The 25203-nt window shown below is 40.1% G+C and overlaps 2 protein-coding genes across 2 annotated transcripts in view; one reads left to right on the top strand and one right to left on the bottom strand.

Moving 5' to 3' along the window:
• SMPX (small muscle protein X-linked) overlaps positions 1–6470 on the bottom strand; it is a 39803-nt gene extending 33333 nt beyond the window's left edge. Inside the window, exons 1-2 of the mRNA XM_074160478.1 lie at positions 6417–6470; positions 1320–1409 (exon numbers count right to left, since the gene is read on the bottom strand). Coding sequence (XP_074016579.1) covers positions 1320–1409; positions 6417–6455 — 129 coding nt within the window. The 5' untranslated portion in view covers positions 6456–6470. The remainder of the gene's footprint in view (positions 1–1319; positions 1410–6416) is intronic.
• A 15190-nt stretch (positions 6471–21660) lies between these two features.
• Positions 21661–25203, top strand: part of MBTPS2 (membrane bound transcription factor peptidase, site 2) — a 30450-nt gene continuing 26907 nt past the window's right edge. The window contains exon 1 of the mRNA XM_074154403.1: positions 21661–21744. Within this exon, the coding sequence (XP_074010504.1) occupies positions 21670–21744 (75 nt within the window). The 5' untranslated portion in view covers positions 21661–21669. The remainder of the gene's footprint in view (positions 21745–25203) is intronic.

The raw sequence follows: 25203 nt of genomic DNA, 5'->3' as shown, positions 1-25203 counted from the left end.
TTTCTTCAGGAAAGTTCTGTTTAAACAGAATGCTATTTATATCAAATATGTTGAAGTTCAGAAAGACATTGGTCTGATTTAGACAGAAAAGGAAGAATTAGCTCTTACATAACTAAACCTGACCATTTTAAGTACCAGTACCAGGTCAGAAGGAGCTGATGATTTGTCCAAAACTAATCTCGCTGCTTCTTGTTCAGAGCTGAAACAGCAGAGGTGCCACCACAGCCCTGGAGAGAAGTGGCTATCCACCTCCCTCCTGGTCCTCATGGCTCTGCTCTGTGTGAGGAGAAGACTCCCTCCAGCCATGACAACTTGGCTTCACCCACATGGCAGCAAGTCCACCTGGCCGAGTCCTGCCAGCGGCAGCCTGGCTGCATGGGGTCAGACTGAGCCTTTCCTGCCCTTGGCTCTGGGGAACATCCACTGCTCTGGCCCAGCAGGACCAGTTCTCAGGTGGGGATTATAAATCCAAACTAAGCCAGCTGTCCAAGAAGCCATAAGCACCCATCTTTACTTGCATTTTTTCCTTGTTTGGAGTATCCCACTACCTGGTTCTCCACTGTTGGTTTTAGTCCTTATTTAATATAAAAGTCTGTGGTAAATAAGATGCTTTACTAATATCCAGAAATATGGTATCTGTGTTTAATCATAATCTTTGTGATAAGTGGTGGTTAAGGTATAAATTGGACTTCATATTGAAGGCTCAGTCTTAAATACCCAGTGTAAAATACAGGCATGCAAAAACAGAACTCAATCTAAAATGGACTACTTTTCCCCTATGCAGGTAAATGGCTTCTCAAATTCTGTTTTTAATTTGCAAATGTGTAGTCTTCACGTTTGATTTCTACTTGTTGATAAATATTCCAAAAAGTGTCAGGTTTGAAAACCTGTTCCAATATTGTTAAGCTGTAACAATAAATTCCTCTGCAGGGCAGCAGGTAGTAGCAGATTCTTCCAAAGCCTTGCTATAACTTTTCCTGATGTGTCCCGTCAACTCCAGCCTCTATAAATACTGCTGGTGAAACCGTGGCTGGCTTTCCTGACAGCAGATATCATTTTGGTGTTAAAGCAGAGCTATGCACCTCTGAAAGAGTTTAAATTCCTATAGGTGCCTTGGCATCAAAACCAGAACAATGTATATATGCGTTCAGTAGATGGCCAATTATTTCCATAAATGATCAGAGTATGTTCAGTTGTGTTACCTAAGATTGGTATGTAGTGCTATAACTTGACTAAAAGGCTTTCTTTCATCAATGGCAGAGATTGTTCTGGGGGAAAAATTAAAAATAAAAAAAAACAACACCACCTTTTTATCTTACCTCCTCCACTTCTTCAGGTGTAAGTTCTTTTCTTTTATGAGGGTGGCCTGCACCAGGTCGAAATGCTCCCATTGGGATGTTAATATTAGCCTGTGAGAAGGAAATTATAATGCATGTAATAGTGATTGATAAATAGACGTACAGTTGGTTAATGGCATAACTCTAAAGGGGTGGGACAAGAGTATAGACATTATCATTTTTTCCGAGCACTTATGCCTTCAATGTAAGCATCATCACACCATTCCCATGGGAAAGAGAAGTGCTTTCCTCTCCATTTTAAAGATGGAAAGTGAAAAAACAAAGCTACCTAGAAAGCTTTTGAAGTTCGGCATTTTAGTCTAATGCTCCCTGATTTCATTGGACTTTAAACAAATGAGTACTAGACACCGACGTGTGTTTAGGGACCTGTCTGCTTCATTTTGGTCAGGGTCAAACAGAAAGTGAGTACTAAAATCAGCATTGAGGCGTAAATCACACAAATCCTACAATAACACCCAAATCACTGGACCACTCTCCCTCCGCCAGTGACACCAGTTCTCATCTCTTTTAATCACAGGTAGTTAAGAAGGAAAGCCTGTCCTGAGCCAACTTAAGCCACGAGTGTTTCAAATGTGATTTTACTGACAAAATTTACCCACAGGTGCTACAAACTGCAAATGCAATGCCTTAGTCTTAGAAAAACGCATCTTCATTGCAAAGAGGGAAAAGGCAGGAAGGATTTTTGACCCTCCAGCCCCTGCTGGGTTTTGCCCAGCCACCCCAGCTTGGTCTGCAGTGGGGGCTGATGGGTCAGAGCAGGCTGAGCCAGCTCCAACGCTGGAGAGATGACTAGCTCCCAGCTTTAGCAATGTCCCTGCAGAACGGTACCCAAATGACTGCATCAGTCTGATTTTTTTATCTGTGGCAGGAGGCCAGTAGCTATAGCATAAACAGGGCTTATAATAGATACCTTAAAAGTAAAGATTTTTGATAAAAGGATGGCGGATGGTGAAAAACATTGCTCTGGAAAGAGCAGCTAAAATGTATCTATTTCCTGATGTGACCCAGCCTGGATTATTTTAAAAGTCAAATGGTGTGATCAACTAAATGCACAATTTATACCTATTCTTATCTTGTGATCTCAGAAGAGACACTGCTCCTAGGAAATGTCATCAAAATATCATGACTCCCACTGGTAAAACCAGGGGGTGAATCGGTAATGTTATGGAGCGGAAACAGAGAACCTTCCAATAGCAAGCTGTGCTATTGTAGTTTACCAATCTGACTGATTTGCATTAAATGAAGATGAATAATCCCATCCTTCTGCTCAAATCGTGGTCTTGTAGATCGTGCCCCAGCTTGGGCAACCACAGGAAAACATCCTGCTGTTTTCTGTAACAGCAACTGTTCTGACAGCTGCAATCAAATGTCTAGCAAATTAAGAATCCATTTGCCAAGAAATAAGCACCTTTCCCTGCATTCTATTTATCAATTTCCCTTTATTTTATTTATGCAAGGTAATGCTGCCATTTCAGTAGGGCTGGCAAAAGTCTGTAGGGCCACATACTTTATAGACAACTGGGTATTCATTTCATAATGCTTTTTCACTAAGCATTAGTTTAGATATTGTGAAACCTTTCACCTGCACTTCCTAAGTTCCCAGGAGGCAGTGCATTTTCAGCCTTGCAGTACTTAACCCATTATTTCATTTAGGAGTGGAAAAAACCAGCTTTGCTATTTTTAATTTTAAGCATCTCCCCCACCAGGCTCCAGTACCTCCAGGCAGCTTTTTTTTTGGAATACAAAACTTCTTTGTGCTTTACAGCTAGCATGGTCATACAAACTTGCAGAGTTGAACCATTAAGAATTCTCTCTCCTCTTGCTCCTCATTTTGTACTCAGGCATCCCTTCCCCTTGGAGTCAATAAAAGCAGAAGCCAGCCTCCCACAGCCACCCGGGGCATACCACAGCACGGTAATTCTGATACCCAGCCCTTGCATTTCCTACTGTGATTGACAGACCAGCTGTGACTAAAAATGGTTCAGGAAACAAAAATGAACTACTAAGTGCCAGACTGCTAATTAAATTAAATAAATTGCTCTTTGGTCTGCTTCAGCATTTTCACAGTAATCTGTGTCACACAAAAGAGGTTTTAACTATTTTATCTGCAATAAGTGCATTCACGTCAAAGTTTGGACAAGATATATGCAGACATGAGATATTAACCTGGTGAAACGAGCAGCCTTTAAGATGAAGTTTAACACTGTCTGGATCTGATAACACATACTATAAATTAAAATATTTCTGGTATGAAATGAAAGTACGACTGACTTCCAAACAGTTCCTGTACCAAAGTCCTGAGCTGTAAACCTCCCTCTTAATCCAATGCTGGTCCCTTCGTGTGGATGAGCAGCTGTGTAATGGGTGGACCAAATTCTGTACATCAGTGTAGCTCTGCGAGGACTGTGTTGTGCTGCGATCAGCACAAGTTTGCAATTTTGTTTTTAAAACACATTTCAGGGCTGTTGTCACCTGTCTGCTGGAACTGAAATACAAGTCTCGGTGATCTCTTCCTCGCCTACTCCCCATCTAGTGAAATGCTAAACAGGATATTTTTTTGCTTCAAACTCCTGAAATCCTGAATAATAATTGCTTTAGACAGACTTTCTAGGTGTGATTACTATTTTTAAGCATGATAATTATTAAAACTACTGGTTTTGCATCGTCCTTTGTTTTTGGAAATTCCCTACCATATTTTGGATGTCATTGCAGTTTTCATAGTGAGTAGGTATGCATACTGATTTACTGGACTAAGGTCTTCCTGAACAGACTGAAGGAAAAATATCTGTAAGCCAGTTTGATTCGCTTAAACTAGTACATAGAGATGTGTTTGTGTTCTTCTTTCTTACTAGAGACAGGGCATACAGATCAGGAACTGTTGGGTCTTGAATTACTGGCAGCCCTGCATGAGTTGAGGACTGTTACGGGTAAATTCTCCACGGCGTCACAGCCCTTCTTAGCTGTCCAGAAGGATGACTGAATAAGTTGGAAAGCCACTTCAGTGCAAACATATGCAAGTTTAAAAAAAATAGAGGAACTACAGACAAAACTGAAAGTAATTGAAGAAAAAATGTAGGAAATCACTCACTCTTACCTCTGAGGAAAGCCAAGAGTGGTGTTTGTAGGTAGAATAATTGTTAGCCAGAGGTATACCCAGCCTTTTACACACTGGGGGGGGGGAGGCCAGCAATGAATATTACCAGGAATTAACACTACTTTGGTCCTCTATGACCCCAAATTACTCTTGGGAACCACTTTGGTCCTATATTGCTCCAAACTACTCTCAGGAAGCAGTTTCTGCTTTTAACTCTCCCACATCTGTATTTAGTGGCTGTTGGCAAGTGAAGATTTTAGCATACATCTCATATGGTCAGAAAGAATTCACTGCTGACACAGACTAGACTACCATGAAATACTTCAGTTAGTAAAGTGCCATTACATTTCCATTGCCACAGCACGATGTATATTCTCCAGGGGATGTCAGTCCTACTATAATAGCACATAATAGCAAAGGATCATAATATATGAATCACAACGTATAAAAGTAATGTGACATTTTGAGTCATGGTTCTTAGAGTGTTCGAAGTGTAATAGGCATTGATTCAAGTGCAAGTCTCCCTGATGGAACAACCTTTGATACAATGTTTAATAGATTTATTTTAAAGTTTGTGCTGTAATTTTTCTCACGATTCAAATTACCTTTGCAAAAATTGAAGTTTCTTAAAATATTAAACGTAATGCTTAAACTTAATGCCGTTTTTAACTGGACAAACTAACAGCATTTTTTTTACATTTAGAAGTCGGAAAGTCATCATAAAATTAAAAAGGAGTCTATAAATACTTCTCCACTTTAAGGAAATAAGTAAACCAAATTAATTCCATAAAAATTCCTGCATGTGCCTATAGAATTTAAATGTAAAATGTAAATATTTTTGAGCTATAAAGGATCAACATTTTTTCATTAATCATAGAAACATTTCCATAGGCACTGTAAAAGAGGGATGAAAATTTGAACTGAGTGAAATCAATGGCAAACTTCAGCTAATTTAACTGAATCAGAGTACAGCAGCTTGCATGCCTGTTCTACTAGTGTTGATGATGATAAAAAAAATTAGCATTTTTACAGTGCCTTGCAACTTCAGTATGCTCTCTAGCCACTGGGCAATTAATTTTCTTGATACTCCAATCCACTGAGTTAGTACTACCTTGGGGAAACAGAGGACGGATCAGACTTTAGAAATTCCATTTTGTGTTTCTTACATAATTTCTAGGGAACCTGAACTCATTGGAAAATTTCATTGCAAATGCAATTTACTAAATGCATAAGAATTCTGTAAAATTCTGCAGTTCAGGAGGTATTTTAGCTTTTTGACAAGAATCAGTGATAGCATGAGCTAAACACATTCTTCATGATGCAACTTCATGATAACGTTGTGAAAATTCTTCGGCTGTTTCTTTTACAAATATGTAACAATCAACCTCATCTTTACGAGCATATGCTACTTGAGGAGGTATGTGACATACATACAAGAATTTTTTGAATGAAAACATTAACATTTCTCTCATTTTACCTTGGCTTTTAAATAAAAGGTTTCCTAAACAAATATTGGAAGTTGTGGGCTTTTTTCCTAAAAGAATGCAGACATGAAAAACTTCACAATACCTGTGCCATCTTTTTAGCTTGTTTTTGCAGCACTATATTAACTGTGTGGAAAATCCAATAGTTGCAAGAATTAGTTTTACTCATAATACTGATCAGTTATCAGCAGATGTATCACCATGTGTTGCTTAGCTGATCCACCAACAGACATAACCTAACACTTGAAAGACCATGAAAGCAAGCGATCAACCAGCCTATCTGATCAGCTCAGATCATAAGATGCTCTTCAGGTCAAACATTTTCAGTGCTTTCATATCTAGCAAGCTTTTCACTTTAAAAGAATAATCCCCAGTTAGCTCTTCTGGGGTGTTTTGTCTGAGCAAAAATGCAGTTTTCCAAGCAATGGAGGTAGAGATTTATTATTTTGTTATATTAAAAACATAAATACTCTCTCTTACCTGAATGGCTTTGACATGTGACGCTGGCTGCTTTGACATTTTTAAGACAGAGGCTTATCCCTGCAAGCAAAATGGGAAAGTGTTACAGGCTCTGACATTCTGATAGCTAAGGCAGATAAGCTAGAACTTAACCCATGCTGCCTTTTGACAGGCATCCATTTCATCCGCCAAGCTCCTGTTTCCGTCTCAGTTTCAGAGTTGCTTAGTTAGTTATTCCTTCTGAATATCAGAAGGAGACAGAACACCTGAGCTTCTCCAATTAATCTTTCATAGCCACAAATGGAGCTATCTCTTTCATATTAAAAACAATAATGAGTAGAGATAAGCAATCTCTCAAACCTTAACAGCATCGTAAAATGAGTAAGAATTAAGGGAAACATTTGAGGATAACACAATGTATGATTATTTCTGTCAGAGTATCTACGTGGGAATTATTAGAAGTCTGTTTAAACCTTCTTTCAAATAAAGCATAACTTGCTACAAAACATCGATAAATGCAGACATAACCATTTTCTGACTCACAAATCCTTGCAAATCTTTAATGCCTATAGACTGAAAATGATCAAGATAGATAGTCAAACTGTAAAGTTCTCTTTGACAATTGCTAGGGCACAAAGTAGCCTCTCTTCAAAGTTTCAGATCATATAGATTCATCAATTTTTCTTTAGCAATGATATAAAAAAGAATAGCGTTTTCCATATAATTTTATGCAGGCAGAGAAATATGGACTGATACGGTATTAATATACAATAACAAACAGAAATACATCAAAAAAAAGATTATGTAAACTAAAAAAAAAAAGGCAAGAAATTTTATTAGCAGATTAATTTTAATTGAAACATCATCTCAGCCTTTTATTCTTTCACTGAGAATCAAGATTTTAACTGGACTAGGCCTTCATCAAAGTCTGGTCATTTAACCATTACAACACAAAAGAAGATAGCAATACTAAAAGGTGAGAAATGAGTTCACCAGAGAACTCATTGATCACAACCATACTACAGCATATTTTGGCTACTATATTTAACCTAAGCTGAGAAGGAAATTATTGAGAAAAGTAATAAATGACATAGGAGGGAACAGTAGAAGTACACTGAGAAACCAAAAGTGGGTCAAAGGCTTTGGTACTCCAAAGAGTATGACTGTCACATGGAGGCAGTACCAGAGAAAAGTATAGCTCAGTTATAGGTTGGCTTCAGCCTGGAATATCAGCCTGAAATTGTATCACTGGGGCTGCATGGAAGACTTGGTCTTGCATATTCTCACAGGGGCTTTAAGTCTGTGTATAACGTTGAGTGGAACTTAAATGAATAATGACCCGCCATTAGAGGTCTCTCTCTGATCGCACTCTCAGCTGTAAAGAGTGCTGTCCAAACCAACACATAGCCTTAAATCAGAGGACATCAAAGATTGCTTTGGGTTTAAATTGCTTCTGCTAAATTAGTAAATTGGCAAAAAAAATCCCACCATGAGAAATAAAAACAGCATTCTTGCAGTGAGCTTTATATGGTGGTTTTACATTTATGTTTACAATCTTAAAGTCAGAGGTAGCTTAAAAAACTTCAATATTTACTTTAGAGGATGAAATCTCAGCCACTGAAGTTCATGACAAAATTTGCACTAATTTTGAAAAGGCAAAAGGAATTACTGCACTCTCTCTCTTTCCTTTTTGAAAATCTTTACTATGCATAGAAATAACTGTGCTGTTAACCAGTGGTTGTATTCCAAAGATAAACACAAAACAATCACACAGTTTATTGGAAAGATAAGACTCATAATACAGAAAAGTTTAATTAATTTTTCTTATCACCTTCTCCTCTTTGTAATCAGAATGAAAAATGGGAACAAAAGCACAGGAAATTAACATAAAGCATTTTAAAACACTGTGGATCTACTTTGTAAACACTGTCACAAAGAAATTCAAGCTAAGGTGTACTCCTTCATCTTGCGTGCCTGCGCATTGCAAAAACACCGATACACACTCCTTGGGCCACCTACAGCTAACTAGGCAAGGATTTACATTGAAATTGGACTTTAAAACAAGTACAGCAATAGTGCTCCTCAGTGAGGTGCTCTGGGCTCACAAGAAGTCTGCATTTGAAATGATTGCAATCAGACACCGGTTCCTAAAGATGGATGCATGATACAATTGTGTAGGACTGCTTTTGGAGGAGGTGATTTTCCTACCGGTTCATGCTGTCCTCATTACCACCAGAGAAATCAGGACAACAGCACGCTATTGAGTAAAAATAGACAATCTTCTCTGGCTCTCTCCCCTTCCCTCCCTTCCCTGAGTTTCCCTCCAGAGCAATACTGACCATCAACCACAGGAAAATAAACCTTAGATCACAGTCACATCTATTACTGAAGTGATTAGTTCATTTTCATAAATTCCTTTGTTCTCTGGCCACGCGTCTCAGGGAGTCGAGTGCCGCACTGATTGTATTAAGTTATTTCTGGCATTCCAATCAGCTCTGCAAACTTGAAAAATGTCACTCTTCACCCTCATTTCCACGCCAGGATTTCACTTGTACGCAGCCAGAGAAATGCAGACGCACGCAGCCTGTATTCCCCGGTGTCTTTTTGGCCTCCCCACACCTTACCTTTTACCTTTTATGGGCTGCATGCTGAGCCAAACTTAGAAAGCAACAGCAACGTTAGTTCAGTTCGGAGCTGTTTCATACAAGGCTTCCCCTGCAAATTCCGTGGCTTCACAGTGGAAGTACCCGTGAACAGGACTAGTTGTGAAATACAGGACTGCTACAGTAAAATAATTCAGTGTTTTGAAAAGAACCTTTGAAAAACAAAGGACCCATCTTCTGCCCCTCTGCTAAAAGTAATTGCTGACAGGGCTGCAGCAAGATAATAAGCTGACTTATTCAATTTGCTTTAAATGCGATGAGATATCATAATACTGCCTTTTGTAATCCGCACAAGAGATGTACAGTAGCACACAGACGAGAGGGAGAGCCCTCCCCCCACCCCAGCTGGAAGCTGTCCTTTCCCCCCGCCGCACTCACAGCACCAAGCACAACGGGTATTTTGGGTACAGAACTGCAGTGTATTATCTTATTAAAAGGCTGTGACAGGAACTACACTACTGTGAGACCCAGCTTGCACAAAGAAAGAAGAGAAACCCCCACTTTGCAGCTTCCAGCCTGTTACAAAAAAACTTACTACATGCTCTAGGCAAATGCGATCCCGTTTGCTGTAAAGCAGTTCTCTCCGCTACAGTTACCTGATAAGCTTACAGTAAAAGAACGTCGCTCTTACCATCAAAACCCTCATGGAATATTTCAATAGCTATAACAAACATATAGAAAACAATAAGCATGTACCTACGTACTACTGTACTCAAGCTAATACAGTTAGGCTTCTTATGAGTCACTAGGTATTTAAGTGACTTTCTGTTTTAAGTCTTTAAAGATCCCCACAGACTATGAAGCAATAACTATAACACTCTGCTCTGAATACACTGATACGCTGCATGAGATATTAAAATAAGCAGAAACCTACAACTATTGTAGTTCACCTCACAGAAGTTATTAAAGAGTTTTCATAAGGATCTTCCAAGTTTTTAATTGACCCCTTCAAGATAAGCTTACTTATTTACTTATATAAGAAAAGCTCCAAACCGTCAAGTGAGTCCGTGCACCTTCTTTCGATGCTGAAAGAGGTACCTTCTTCTACCAGCTGAGGTATTGACTGTGATCCTTTTAATGTGTCTGAAATAGCTCCGATGCTTTCAGCCCGGACGGCACTGAGAGCTGCTCCAGGCTGGAGTGGGACTTGGCTGAGAAGCAAAGTGTAAAAGGGAATTCCTGTCATAGCTTCCAGTTGTTCTTCCTAAATATAGAATTTGATTCACCCTGTAACTTGGTCCCCTGTGACACTTGACCATCGTAAAACCAGGGCTCAAGTGCCAAGCAGGAGGTGTTGAAGGAACACACCTTTGGGTCCTCTTCCTGCCCTCCCTCTCCCTGTTGTTCTGGGCTTTTCACAAGCACCAGGCATACAGCAGCAGAAGGTAACACACAACTCCTCCCATGCTGTTTGGGGCAGCGTGTGCCTCCCTACTGCCACACCGGAGAACGAAATAATTATGGAGACATAATTATGAAGAACACACCTCGGAGGGACTAACTAGTGGAGGTGAACGCCACACTGACGTGACTGTATCACTGCTGGCTTGGGAGCCAACTTGCACAGCAGCTGCCTCAGGGGCTCAGCGTAATGTTCCTGCGTGCAGGACAGTCGTGGTCACGAGGAGGACCTCTGACAGTGTGAGGCCATAGTGGCCAGCAGCTGAACATTAGGGTATGTGGATGAAGAGAAGCTAAAGGAAGAGTTTGGGGGGAGTTGCAATACCTTGTGCGGGAGGTGAAACGCTATTATCCAGTCATGCTCATGCTACCTGTGAGTGATGTCTTTGGTGAAGGCTACTGAGGGAGATCTGTCACAAGTCGTGTGTGGGGCACAGCCTCATGTTTCCACTCCCAGAAGCAAAGTCTGCTGTTCACTTCATCTTCACGGGAGTGAACTTTCCTCTTCATCACTCCTCTACCGTACCTGTTCTCCACCTGACCCACAATCCTAATGGTGACAACAGCAGAGTCTTAACGTGTAATACTGTACTGGCCACTTGCCGCTAGAGAAGGGTAGGGCAACTTTTAGGAGTTGATCAACATTTTTCCAAATTAGTGCCAAAGATATTTATAACAAATAATGGTTGGAATAGTGATTTCGACAGGATTTCCCTTGACTTTAGCTTATTTGACCAATCATGTACCTCAAAAAGGAAGATGACCTCCCAGACTGCTTAATTAAGCCTGTGACTCACTGTCCGCTGCCCTCTTTCCCAAAACTGCTGTCATCTGGAAGTAGCTGATAAAGCTGATGACTTGCTCTAGCAGTTTACAGACTACTCATAGCCAACCCCTTCCCAAGGAGCCACGACAAGATGGTCACACACCTACACACACACAACAGGCACATGCATTTGTGTTAGGTCAAGCTTGATGGAGGTACGTAAAGCAACCAGCTCCTTCCAAGGGGACCCCTTGTCCTCTTTCCTCAGAAAGGCTGAGCACGGCTGTTGTCACATATTTTGAGGCAAAACAACTGCACTTGAAACATGGTAGAATTCACAACAGGGCTCATGGATCTGTCTTTCGTCCTCTTAGAATGGCAGAGTTTGCTGGTAAATTCTAAGGTCCTACCTTCCAGGAGGTTTAGACCATGTTAAAGCAAAGCCTGAGTCAGGTAAGGGACCTTATATATACCCTTGTGAAGGTTCACATTTACAACAAGAGTATTACGAGGCAATGAAAGAGGCGATATATTTTTGTAACATGGTCTTGTACATGAATTCATTTCAATTTGTGTTATAGTAGTTGTATTACAAACCAGCTCTGGAATACACAGTTCTTTCTTCCATGTGTCATTAATTTAGCAAAGGTAGGCCATTGCTTACATTTTATAATCCCATCATCTTGCAAATATGCCTAAGAAATACCAGCTCAACACTGTTTCCTTCAACAAATTTTCATAGCAATGACAAGTAATTTAACAGATAGTCTACCTCTGTCACACACCTAACACCCATAAACTACCACAGTTAAATCGTATTAAATTGCTGGGATAAAAGGAGTAAACCCAAATTTTATCAGTAATATCAGAAAATGTAGATCTGAGTAGATTTTAAAGGGAAAAATAGACACTTTTATCATGATTTTGCAGAGTACCATTGCCTTTGAATAACTGCTGGGATGCACAGTCCCATGACTTGCAGATTCATCTGCTCAATACGTGCAGCAGATGATTTAGTAAGTAAATAATGAGGCACGTGTGCATTTCAGATGGTGGATTCAATGCCTGGCAAGTTAGGGCCAGGTACATTGACAAATACTGCATAAAATTATTATTTCTCATGTACAGAGATCCAAAAGACATAGCAACAATGTATTTATTTGAAGTATGAAAATCTCTATATAGTTCAAAATATACTTTTGTTGCATTCCTAGAAGCTTCCTGGAACAGCTTACTAGTTTTGAAAATGAAGTTGATGGTTAACAGAAACATGTATGTATCTTACTTCTTGACTAAGATATTTCACTGTATAATGTCAGAATTGTTTCTTTAAGCTGTCACTATTTAATATGCTTTCTTCAATGTTTTGCTTTTTGAGAAATCTCATGAGCACAGATATAACCTCTCTGAAGCTGCCAAAAGAAAAATATTTTTTCTATTATAGTCAAAAATGTTTTAGTGTAATGCAAACAACAACTGAAAATGCAAGTCAGCAAAGGAGCAGTCACAACCTCAGCTCACTTGAAATAAGACTTCTTTAAAGTAAAATGTTAAAAAATATATTCCTGGAGTTTTACTTCAAATCACCAAGTACTAGCAACATATTACAGATCTTTGGCAATGCAAAACTCTGCTTCCCTATCTTAATTTTAGCTCTATAAATTACAGTTTATTACCAGGTAAGAATAGTGAGCCTGGGATATTAAGTATTTGGTTAATTAACTCCTATCACTACCTTCATTTGAATTGTTTGGTGAAGAATATAAAAAGTAAAGTTGCAGTGCAATATAAACTATTCTCTTCATTCAACACATCAAAGTTATGATTAAGATTTAAAAATAAGAAACCTATTATCAGGCAGATTTATCAGAGGACTGATGAAGAGGATCCTGGAAAAAAAATAACACCATCCATTTTCTAACTCACACAGATTTTATTTGTACTTTTGGACTCTTTTCCCTTAGTAAAGATATATCTACTCCATGTAACAACGATTTGGCTCATAGGCTTGATGAAAGACAGAGACTTTTAGCAATGGTACCCTGTCATATGAGGTTAGACAGAACTACAAAAATTTAAAATACAGTGGAGCTAGCAATTACCAGGCATCAGAGCCCGTTCTTACTCTTGCTTTAAACTGAAAATAATTTTGAATCCTAGATTGCAGAAAGAATATCAGACCTCAGCTGCTTTGTCGAAAGAAATGTTATTTGAGGAAGTATCATCTACTGTTCAATTGTTTCTCCCAGTTTCCCATGTCTATATATTTCTTAATATCAAGAAAAAATCAAGCGCTTTCTCTTGAGTTTCTACTTGTACAGTTATGCCAACAAGAATAACATGAATGACATAAAATAGCATGCAAAAATGTTTGCTATTATCTAGTGGACAGGAAATCAACAAACATATCTAAATTAGCTGATTCTGTTTCTGCGACATTTCTGAGCTGCTAAATATTAATTCAACTCCTGCATGCTCTCTTTCTTTTCCATATAAAAGCATGGTGATTATTATCACAGACCGTTCCATCGAAAAATAATTAGCCTTGTATTAAGAAGATGGTCTCATTAGAGGCTGCCAGTGACCTTGTTCTAAATTTCAGAGTTCCAGCATCTTTTAATAGCATAGTTAGCATCATCTAAGAATTTGTATTAAGTTCTAAAATCTGCATTAGGAATATAATGCACACAAGTGCTAGAACGTCATAGCTTTGACCACTGAGTTACCCAAGAGCCATATTCTCTGTTGCTTTTTATTCTGTGAAGTTTTTACTTACCAAAATGTTTTGAGTAACTGAAAAGTGATGATGACGTACAAGTAACAAATTTGCTTCCACTTCTGGGAAATTTTAGCCACTGTACCTGGCAAAGTTGATACCATAAGAAAGAGCAAGAGTACTGGCAGATTTTGAAGGGAATATGAATTTTAAATGACATGCTAACTTTGTAAACATCCTGTCTGCTACAATGATTCAGCATCATTTGGAAAAGAAACAAAAAACATGACATTGCACCATTAGAATTTGTTCTGGGGAAAGAAAGTTTGACAAAATAGGAACTGACTGAATCATTGGTGAAATTCTGAACAGAAAGTCTCATCATTTTCACAAATCAGGATAACTCAACCAGGCATCTATTCTCTTTTTCAATCCCATAACAGACTTCTTTTGATGAGGGCCATCCCCATCAGTTGATTCCATCTGTGGAACACTGCTAGCTCTTGTCTTCAATGGTCAGATTAAGACCTCACCTGATGAACAGTAAGGAATTACTGAGAGGCTGAGAGAGTTGGGGTTGTTCAGCCTGGAGAAGAGAAGGCTCCAGGGAGACCTCATAGCAGCCTTCCAATATCTGAAGGGAGCCTACAGGAGAGCCGGAGAGGGACTCTTTGTCAGGAAATGTAGTGACAGGACAAGGGGTAATGGTTTTAAATTGGAAAAGGGGAGATTTAGATTAGATATTAGGAAGAAATTCTTTACTGTGAGGGTGGTGAAGCACTGGAACAGGTTGCCCAGGGAAGTTGTGGATGCCCCATCCCTGGAAATGTTTAAGGCCAGGCTGGATGGGGCTTTGAGCAACCTGCTCTAGTGGAAGTATCCCTGCCCATGGCAGGGCATTGGAATTCGATGATCTTTAAGGTCCCTTCCAACTCTAACCATTCTATGATTCTATGATTCTATGAATTTTGCCTCTGTACCCATCTGACCTAAGACGTCAGAAGAACTAGGTACTGATAAACCAGAAGACTTGGGGACTCAGAACCACACTAAGCTATGTATTTATCTCTTGTAATAAAGTGTGAAACAAAATTGCAGCTGTGCAGGTAATCAGCTCACACACAGCTACGATCCCGCTGCAAGAGCAAATGTAGTAGACTTGAGTAATCATCTGCAGTCTAACAAAGAGAACAAAGACTAATTTCTGATGATTCCTCATCTAAATGGCATATTAACAGGAATAAAGACATGGTTGAGACATGAAAAATCTTCCTTGTAGAAAGATGGACCCAGAATAAAGGAGATCAGGCAATGGGCTGGAGGAAGCAGAATATCAAGGTCATTATAAAGAAATTAATGCCTTTAGATAAAAAAATTACCAAATTCAAGGACAACTGCACCAACCTGCTGAATCATACATGATTGATCAGTTGCTATCTTTGGTTTGTATCTGCTGAACAGAAAATAAAAGATGAAGATTGATAAACCATGGGTGTGAAGATTTTTAGAGTTTGAATCAATATCAGGACACTTATCTTAGTTCCCATGAGTCATAAGGAAAAAATCCTCAGCTTCATATACCTCCAATGCTCTGAAAAATAAGACAATTAAGAATGAATGCATTCCATGGTGAAGATATGAATAAATCTACTAGTCATACCTATCTATCTAGTAGTCAAACATGATCTATATCAAACCTTACTTTTATTGAATCAGATCTGCTACAGGAACATTTTTCAATCATGGGTGGTCCCCTGCCATACGAATATTGTACCTGTTCAGAGACAAATTGCCAAAAGAAATCAGTATTGGCACAAGAAGACCGGTAAAGCCCTCCAGCTGCTAATTTCTACATGTTGTTTCCCGATACAGTATCAAATCTCAAGTGTTAAAAATAGTATATATAGTTTCTTCTTAGGAAATTGTACAAAGTAATTTTTAAAATCTTCACATCTTACTTTACACCCATATGAAGTAGGGTTGTGGACTGGCATTATCTTCTATCCAAGGATAATAACAAACCTCAAAAAACCCATATAAATAATAAGCTGCTTCATTCAATCACATCAGGCTGTGCAACACAAGGGGTAGCCCTTTGAAGTACAGTTCAGTTCTCAAGATCTGGAGCTAAAGTGGTGCTTGAAAATCATCTGTCCTGGAAACGACTTTTGAGAACTGCAGGCTGATCTGTGTTTCCTGTGCCCACCAACTATTGGTGAGGTGCTACTCTGACTTGAGTACCCATGAAGATGTTAACAGCTTTATTGCAGTCAACTTTCAAACTGATTATTTATTTTTATTGGGAATAAAGTTGATGTTCTTAGCTCAGGTTCCTAACATAAACTCATCTCTGGAAGGCAAAACCACTGTTTTGTCACGGGTAGTTCACAGGTCCTCTGACTGACAAGGGGCAGAGGGGGTTTGTAGTACTGGGACACGGGTCAAGATTACAGTTTATCAACTGTGTGGAGGGCCACGTGACCATGAAGCAGCTCGTTACGGCCTGGTCCTTGAGACAGAAAATAAAATCAGTGCTGGTTTAACTGAGTGCTATGCTGTATGATGAAGCAATTCAGGAGCTACTTCAACAGTCCATGTGGATGGTTATACTCATCAGTTCGTCCTGTGCAAGACATTCCTATTATTCAGAACAGCTAAATACCACACGTGCATAGGTGAATAGAAGGGCTACAGGCTTTAACAGTCTGCTAAAAAGTGAACCACAAACTAATTTGTCTTTGCTGAAGGGTTTTCTCACTTTAAGTTAAGGAAAGTGCCCTTCTTTTCCTAGGGTTCAAGTGTGCCCTACAGGTTTTGGGGTTCAAACTAGATAGGTCTAATGCTATCATGTGCATTTACTTCAGGTTATAGTAAGCACGAAACAATACCTGTTACACTGAAAGTATTCTATATTTATTTTGCATTCTGGAGTAGAGTAGGGGATTGTGTACCTAGGGATTTCACAGGTAATTTAAAGAAAAGAAAAATAAGGCGCAATAGCTGTTTGGCATTAGCTTCCCTTGTGTGCTCTCCTCCTTCACTTACTGAGCCCTTTTTTTCTGCAGCTTAGGTAAACCCTTTTTCAAGGACAGAATTTTAAAGTTGTAAAGGGATTCCAACATAGGACCTAATGCTGAATAACTACTCTACGGTAGATATTCCATGCTTTTTCTCACTTACAACTTTTAAACAGTTGCAGAGGATGCAAAGCCCAATAGGTGAGCACGCAAAACTCTCAGCTGAAATGAGTAGCTGAAGACCCAAACAAATATTCTTACAGGACTAGATTCTAGAATGATATTCAAGCCACATCTCTCAAGTGTCTCCTTATCCTTTGTTTTTCTTTACAGTCTGACACCCATTTCTCCTTGGAGTACAACAGCTTTGGAGGACCTTCTTTTAGATGCAATTCATGATGTGCCTCACAGAATTGCACGTATAGGTAAACGCTGAAAATTGGTAGCAATTAAGAAAAACTTGTGATTTGTTTTGCTATAGATCAGCACTAGAAATTAACAAATGGTGAAAAAGTATATACAACTACTCTTAACAGCAGATTAACCCAGTAAAGGCATGTGTTGAAGAACACCTGTGCTTTTCCTTTGCTTACATTGTTTATGTGAACAGGGACATAAGAACAAATCTCATTTGTTTTAAGAGTCGGAATCCCAGTTTTCCAGTATGTATTTTTGGTAACCAGGTTAAATACCGCAAACAAACCCTGAACCTTAACAAAATACTTTGACCTCATTTCTATTTAAATAAATCAAGACTGTTTTGTACTGTAATTGGAACATAAAAACCTATCAAGAAAATTGTATAATATTCTGATTTTTTCTTTTCTAGGCACAGTAAGGATCAAAGGTTTTTTTTCTTTTCTTGTTTGGCTTTCAGTTTAAAAGACCACACATATTACATATCTCCATAATTCCCATTACCTGAATTTCTCCCATATACTGAAATTTTTACATAATATCAGTAAGGTAAATGAAGACCTTAAAGGTCTTTTCCAACCTAAATGATTTTATGATGATTGTCTATACTTGAAATTCTCAGCTAGACTTGGGCACTCCTGCAAACAATCATGTACTACATGAAAGCACCCCTTCATTTTCAAGTTACGCTGCAACATAAATGTTTGCAGAATCATGTTTTATTCCAGCCTTCCTTTCTTCTGTTTAGCTCATCTCAATGCCCAACCAATGAACAGAACATATCTAAAAACCTGCTAGCTCTCCTCAAGGCTCAAACACTTATCCAACCAAGTAATTTTCTGATTGTATTGTCTTCAACCTGGCAAAATTTACAATCCCTCCATGCTAAAATCCACACCTTAGCTGGTTTTAGGTCTGAGCTTGCAATGAACTGTGAACAGGTACAATTTCCCTGAAGCCCTGCAAACCCCTTTAACATCAGGGCTTTTGAAATTGTTAAGACTGGTTTTACTTTTACTTTGCAATGTCCCCTCTCTGGTAATGTCTGAATAATCACATATCTACTTCAATAATAGACCAAAGTTGAAGAGATTAATTATTAGACATGTTGATAATTAATTTTAAGATAAATATACTTGCTATGTCTAGAAAAAGATGCCTGTGATATTAAGCCGCGAACTGAATTTGATAACATCTTAATTAATGTATTATTAACGCATTCTGTTTGGCATTTACTTGCCAAAATTACATTTAATCAGTATTATTATGCTTATGAGATTATTCTTTTTCTGTTTGAAGTTTTTGCATGGACTTAGATATTCTTGCATGATGACTGATTTACATCCTTTTCTAAACGTTCTTTGATACTTGCCCTTTTGAGGTCCACCCATGCCCTGCCACTACGCACACCTGACCTGTGGCTGCTAAAACTCTGTTAGTTACACTGCTTTGTAACAACGTATGGATACCATGCACAAACCTGATTACTGCATGGCATTTTGCTTTAGTCGCTACTTCAGCTTAATATGTGGATGCTAGGAAAAATAACCAGTGGTAAAAAGTATATCAACATCCGTATTGCCTTCTAACCCATTTGAAAGTGGAACACTTTAATAATAATTTTCAAAACGCAAAATGAAACACTTCCCCTGAAAACAGTTCAATCTGCAACAGTTTCATTCCAAGAGAACAAGGATTAACTTTGCCTTTCTGCCAGGGGCAAATTACCTGCTCAAGTTAGGCTAGTAAAGACAGTGGGACTGGCAGTTGACTTATAATATCTATCTTCTGCATTCTAGAAAATTCTCATTTTTGCTTGTTTGCTTGTTTTAAACTTTGCAGCAATAAAATACAGACTGTGTATTTTAGTTACATCGCTTTTTGTTTGCACTGCCAATTTCTATGCCAACTCAATAAAATTCAGGCCTGTATTTTATAGACTATACTAAGTGAACATAGAAGAAAAATACCATAATGTTACAAAAGCTGTTTATCAATTGGATCATTTAAACACACCCATTTTACTATGCTTGATCTCAGTGAGGCTATGCTACTAGTAAAAGTACTCATGTTCTTAACTATTTGAATACAATTCCCCTCCATTGCTTCCAAAGACCACCATTAGAATAAATTTTGTATGTTTTTATTAAATACACGTTGGTCTATGGAACAACTTGAGTTTTCCATCAATAAGTTGTAGCATTAACCGTATTTGCATCATTTCTTAATGATTTGCAATTCAACATGCTAGTTGCAAACTGCAGAAAAACCGTAGTCAGATCTGATTATTCTGGGACTCTGTTGATGATTTCTTTTACATGTTGGGGACATCTCAAAGTTGTCCATGTCAGTGCACAAACTCAAATTTGATTGCATGCAGGGCTGGATCCATTTTCTGTAATTCTTTTGCTTCTACGTTGGAATGAAATTCTCTCCGAAGTTCTCATAAGGCTTTGGTTAACACGAACAGCTCCCGCCAAAATGTATGGATTTAAGGATGATGGAAAATTTAAACTTGGGGGAAAACCATCCCTGACTTGAGATGAAAGACAAAGAAACTTGCTGATCTAACCATCTCCTGGGGTACAGCCTCTTATTCCCACTTCCCCTCAGCAATGCCATGTTACCAGTGAAAAGGAGCTGAAAAGAGCCAAGAACTTCAGACCTGAGTTCAGAGAGTTCAGACCTGAGAACTTCAGTTCTTTCTGCTGGTAGCACAAGGAAAGCTTGCAGCATCTATTCTGGGAAGGACAGGACAAAGCAGCATATATGGAACAAAGAAAGTGCTGAAAAATCTGAAAATGTGGCCGAAAAACAGCATTAAAACCACTTACATTCTAGTAAAGGGAGGGCTTGATGCATTTTTGTTTGTTTCAAAGGATGGACACTGGTATATCTTTTTTAAAAACACAATTTCTACAGAGCTTTCTGGAAAAGACAGGTTGGTTTTATGAACTCTTCTCCTAACAGCAGTCCCAGCTCTTCCACAGAATAGTCCGTGAACCCACAGACTAATGCATCAGCACTGAAGGATGGGTGGTATAAGTATTTTCAGGAGAGAGATGTCCCTCTCAGTATTTCTCACAAGCCAAGGCCAAAGAAAGTTTACCTAGGGCATGAAGGAAAAGGTGGACTGGAAGCCACAAACTGCAGAGGGCTCTCCTATTGCTGCTGACTTGATTCAAATGCAGAGGGCTCTCCCACTGCTGCTGTCTTGATTCCTGAAAAATCTTTAGAAATAACGAGAAAACTGAGGACATGATAATGTATCTTTTTCACAGGGGGAAAGGAAGGGAAGGGCAGTTCAGTTTGCATAGTTTGTGTAGGCAAATAAATACTTTTCCTTAAACTGTGTCAAATCTTGTAGTAAACAAGTACAAGCAGCTTTCAGTGTTCAAGCTCTGAGCGGAAGTTTTTAAACTAGAAAAGGCCCTGAGAAATCACCTCTTAAGATTAGTGACCTCACGGCACATCCCACTTCTAATAACAAGTGAAAAACACACCCAAGAGAAGTGGGAGAAATCGAGAAAGGCATAAACTCAGAGAATTACTATGGTAGTGGACTGGGAAGGAAACAGTGGCCTGGAAAGCGCTTGCCCGAAAGCCCCTCTTAGCAGGAACCTCACAAAACAATTTCGTCATCATGAAGCCAGTGTGAAATTTCTGGAAGAGCATTAGTAGTTAAAGGGAATCCTGTCACTCCCTCATCACTGAAGCGCTCCCACAATCCCCTTCAATCCCACCACCGCCAATGAATTTGATTCTCCGGCGTGCTTTCCTGGGCCATTTTCAGTGCAGCCTCCCCAGAAGGCTCCAGCCCTCCTCCGAGGGCTGAGGGGGAGCAGCCGGTGACCTCTGCGACGGGAGGTGCGTGGGGGTGTGTGCCGCCTGCGAGTGCCTCTGTCATTCAACAAATGACATAAAAAAAACGCGCATGGACGTCGTTACCCCTCTTCACGACGTACGGACACATACATAGCTGACGCAAATTTAGCAGAAGGAGAAGGAACCGACCCAGGCCAGGCCCGGCTGCCCGGCCTCGCCCTCCCACCCCGCACAGGCCCACTCCCCCCCCCGCCGCGCCTCACGGCTCACTGAGCACGCGCGGCCCGCTAGCCAGCCCCACCCCTCCTGCCCCCTGACGTCACTCCGACACGTGCCCTCGCTCGACGCGGTGTCCGGAAGCGTCCGACCGGGCAGTATCGCTGATGGAGAAAGGTTCCGGGGCAGGTTTAGTTCCGGGGGCTCCTCCGCATGAACTGCGGCCGCCGCCGCCGCCGCCTTGGCCCCAGCGATGATCCCCATCGCGGTGGTGGTGTGCGTGCTGGGGGGCTGGTGCGCCATCTACCTGGCGGATACGCTGCTCAAGGTGAGGGATGCGGTGGCAGAGCCCAACGGGGAGCCCTGGGCCCCGCTTCACCCCCTCGCACCCCGCCGGGAGGAGGGCGCCAGTAGCCCCGTCCCGCCGCAGGCGGGGTCTGGAGCCGCCACCAGCGAACGGTCCCCCGCTCGCCTCGCCCACCCTCTAAAACACTAGCCGCGAACCCCCTTCTCCCCGCCTCGCAGGCAGAGGGAGGTGCCGCTCCCTTGCCCGGGCCTGCAGGCCCCAGCTGGCGGCGCCCGGCCTCTCCACGGTTCAGACGTTAACGGCCGGCGCCAGGCTGCGGCCCTTCGCCCCGGGGTTTCGCAGGTGCCGGGGCCAGTCACGCTGGGAGCGGAGGAGGAGTAGGCCGCGGGCCGCCCCTGCCCACCCCGTCGCTCCTTTCCCCGAGGGCAAGACTCCCCGTCCGGAAGGCGAGACCCTTCAGCCCCGACAGAAGCCTGAGCGGCAGCCGGGAAAGGGGGTGTTTTGCTTCCGCCCATCGCTGGGGTTGAAAACGCCGCCCAGCCGGCTGCTGAGATAGCGGGTCGGTGTCAAAGGACCAAAGCTGTTGAGAAACGTTAGGGGAGCCAGCTTTTATTCTGCTGCGGCACTTTAATGTGCTTTCTGGAGTTTACAGTGTTATCATCCTTTAAAAAAACAACCCAAACAAAAAATCTCCTTAATTTATAGGTTTGGTTATAGAATGTGTGTTTTAGACTGATGATTTTTCTAAAATTACTGCATATAAAAGCATAACTAATGCACTTTTTTTTTTTTTTGGATGTCCTTTTACTGGAAAAAAATAAGTTGAGAGCTCAATACCACTACTTTTTAAAGAAATAAACTTCAGTCTTCAGAGAGTATTATAAGACTCATTTTTCTCCTGATGGAGAGAGGGGAAGGTTTGAAAGGAAAATACAGCAATTAGACATCATTCTACCTGGGAATGCATTTGTCCGTTGCACAAGTTTCATTAAGTGTTTTGTTTTTTTTAAAGCTCGAGAAGTATCATTTCTGAGGGGTGATTGAAATTGCCTTCTCTGTATGCAAAACAGGACATATGCTAGTTAAATGTCAGGAAAAATGAAAGGTTTGATCTGTAGTTCTCTTGCCTTTTGACGTTAATGTTACAGTCCAGGAGCTTCATCTGTTTCTGCCAAGTGCAGACAGGGCCTACTGATTTCCAAGTAAAAGGTGTTCATTCTGTCACTCCTCTAAAATATAGGAAGAAATAGAACAAATTCTAGGTGATGAGAAAACTTGGAAAAATAAGTGGCTCCCCCTGCTGCTGATCATTGGAGAGCAAATGTAGCTCAGGAAATGATGAGATCTATTAATTGCCAAGTATAATGACAATAAAAATTACAGTAATTTATCTGAATATTTTTCAAATGTTATTACATCAAGTCTATATTAGGTATTTGGGAAAAAACATGGCATTGTTTTGAAACAAATTAGAAGATTGGCCGAATACCAGAAAAATGTGCTCCTGAGTACAGCGAGACACACCAAAAACCACCAGAAAGGTCAGCCAGAAGACTGATTTTCTTTTGACAGTAACTGTGTATGATGAAAAGAGTGTGAAGCAGGAGATGAATTCAGGTAGTGGACCTGTTGTGCCATGATGCTGTGACCCATTTGTATCTCTGAGATTCTGAATATCTCTTTCAGCATTAGACCTTAAAATCATTCACTTCTGGAAGTAAGAACAGCCGCTCCTTGTTACAACCTCTGCTAGAGCTTAGCAGCAGCAAAGGAGAAAAAAAAAAAAGAAATCCCACAGTGTTTGGAGCCAATGTAGTGCCTGATTTATGTTGAAAAAGAAGGCGGAACGCCTGGAATGCTATAGCAAGTAAGAGAGTCCAGGAGTTAAATTTGAACTTTGATATATTTTTTTTAATAAAAGTTGAAAAAGGTTATTAATCATCAGGAAGTACGTGGGAGCTGTTGGGTTTTAGTGAACTTACTGCTGTGTACGTCTCAATGATGAGTTTCACTATGAGCACCACAGCCAGAATAGAATTTGGATTAGATAACCAGATTTATATAATTAGGAAACTCAGGGTTGCTTGTTTTATCACTGGTACTGTAAATCTCCTACCACTTTCAGAACTGGAGGTTGCTAGCAACCATAGTAAAAGGCATTCTCTGCCTAGACCTCAAATCACTTGGAATTTAATTGCACTGAAAGGACATACAGAGCAAGAGTGAAAAATAATACAGGAGTACTTTTCCATGCGTGATCCTGTTGATATTTTTGGAAAGAGAAGGATGTGTGCTGTAATTTCCAGTTGATGTTTGTTCTGTAAACTTATTCAATGTACAATGTCTCTTGCTGAGTTTGTTCCCTTACTGGTTTTGTTCATATTTCAAACATTTTGTTAGGCAGTCTGACTCTTAGACAGACTCTAGACAGTCTACAATCTAGAAGGCATAGCTGTGTGTATAAATGCATTTTTGCACAAATAAAATCACATATTGTAATATTGCTAGACTTACCTTACAAGATACATTTGTGTTAGCAAACTAAAAATATGCCGAATCAAGCTGGGACTTGGAATTTTAAGTCCCTCTTTTTGCTCTTCATTGAACCAGTGGCACATAGTTTCCATTGAAGCTTGGATCCTACAGAAGGGAATCACTCAGACAGACCCCTAAATTCCTGCTCCCCAGTGTCCTAAATCATGCCATTTCATTCTGCCTGAAGGATCAAGAATGAGCAAAGGGTATAAGGTTGTCCCTCCTTCTGCTATTCTGCAGGAATAAAGGAGGCATTAGGTCCGTTCAGTCAAGGTTAGCCATCAGCTTTTAAGGTCAGGAAGCTGAAATGGTTCAGAGCTCTTGAACAGATTTTGTCAGCAAAGAAGAATGTTAAGGACTCCTGCTTGCTGGCAGATATTTATGGAGCTCCTGGAGTATTTAGCAGACGTTCATTATTTTGAAGCTTGCATAAATAAAAACAGTATTGCTTTTATAGTAAAATTAATATAGCAAAGATCACTTAGAATACAACTTTAAGAAGTCAAGCCAAGGCCTGTGCGAAGGAAGCTTGAAATGAAACATAGGATACCAACATCGTAGGTATCCCATCGTAGGGTGTGAGAGTGCACCTGGTCATGTGGTGATCCTACTGGGCTCAGGACAGAAGCAGCAAAAGTTTGCATAGAGCTTTTTAATATATTTTGCAAATGCAGTTATTTAATGAGTATTAATACCATTTACTCAGCTTGTAAGGAAAATGCAAAAGGAAAATGAATTTTGGTACCTTTTATTTTTTTTCCACATTTGACAAATGTATGGTCAGTAATCCCATATTTCTCATGGAAAACTTCATATTTATTTATGTCTTGGTAGTACAGTGGGGCTGTGATGTGGTTTGAATGAATTTAAAGGGATGAATTTGTGGCTTTTCTAGGAGAAAAAGTAGATTTTGCATGTGAAGGAACACATTTTTAAAGTGCCAAA

Source organism: Numenius arquata, chromosome 1, assembly GCF_964106895.1.
Source record: "Numenius arquata chromosome 1, bNumArq3.hap1.1, whole genome shotgun sequence".
In the NCBI taxonomy this organism is placed as follows: Eukaryota; Metazoa; Chordata; class Aves; order Charadriiformes; family Scolopacidae; genus Numenius; species Numenius arquata.
The sequence above is the reverse complement of the archived record's forward strand: the minus strand, read 5'-3'. Positions and strand labels throughout refer to the sequence as shown.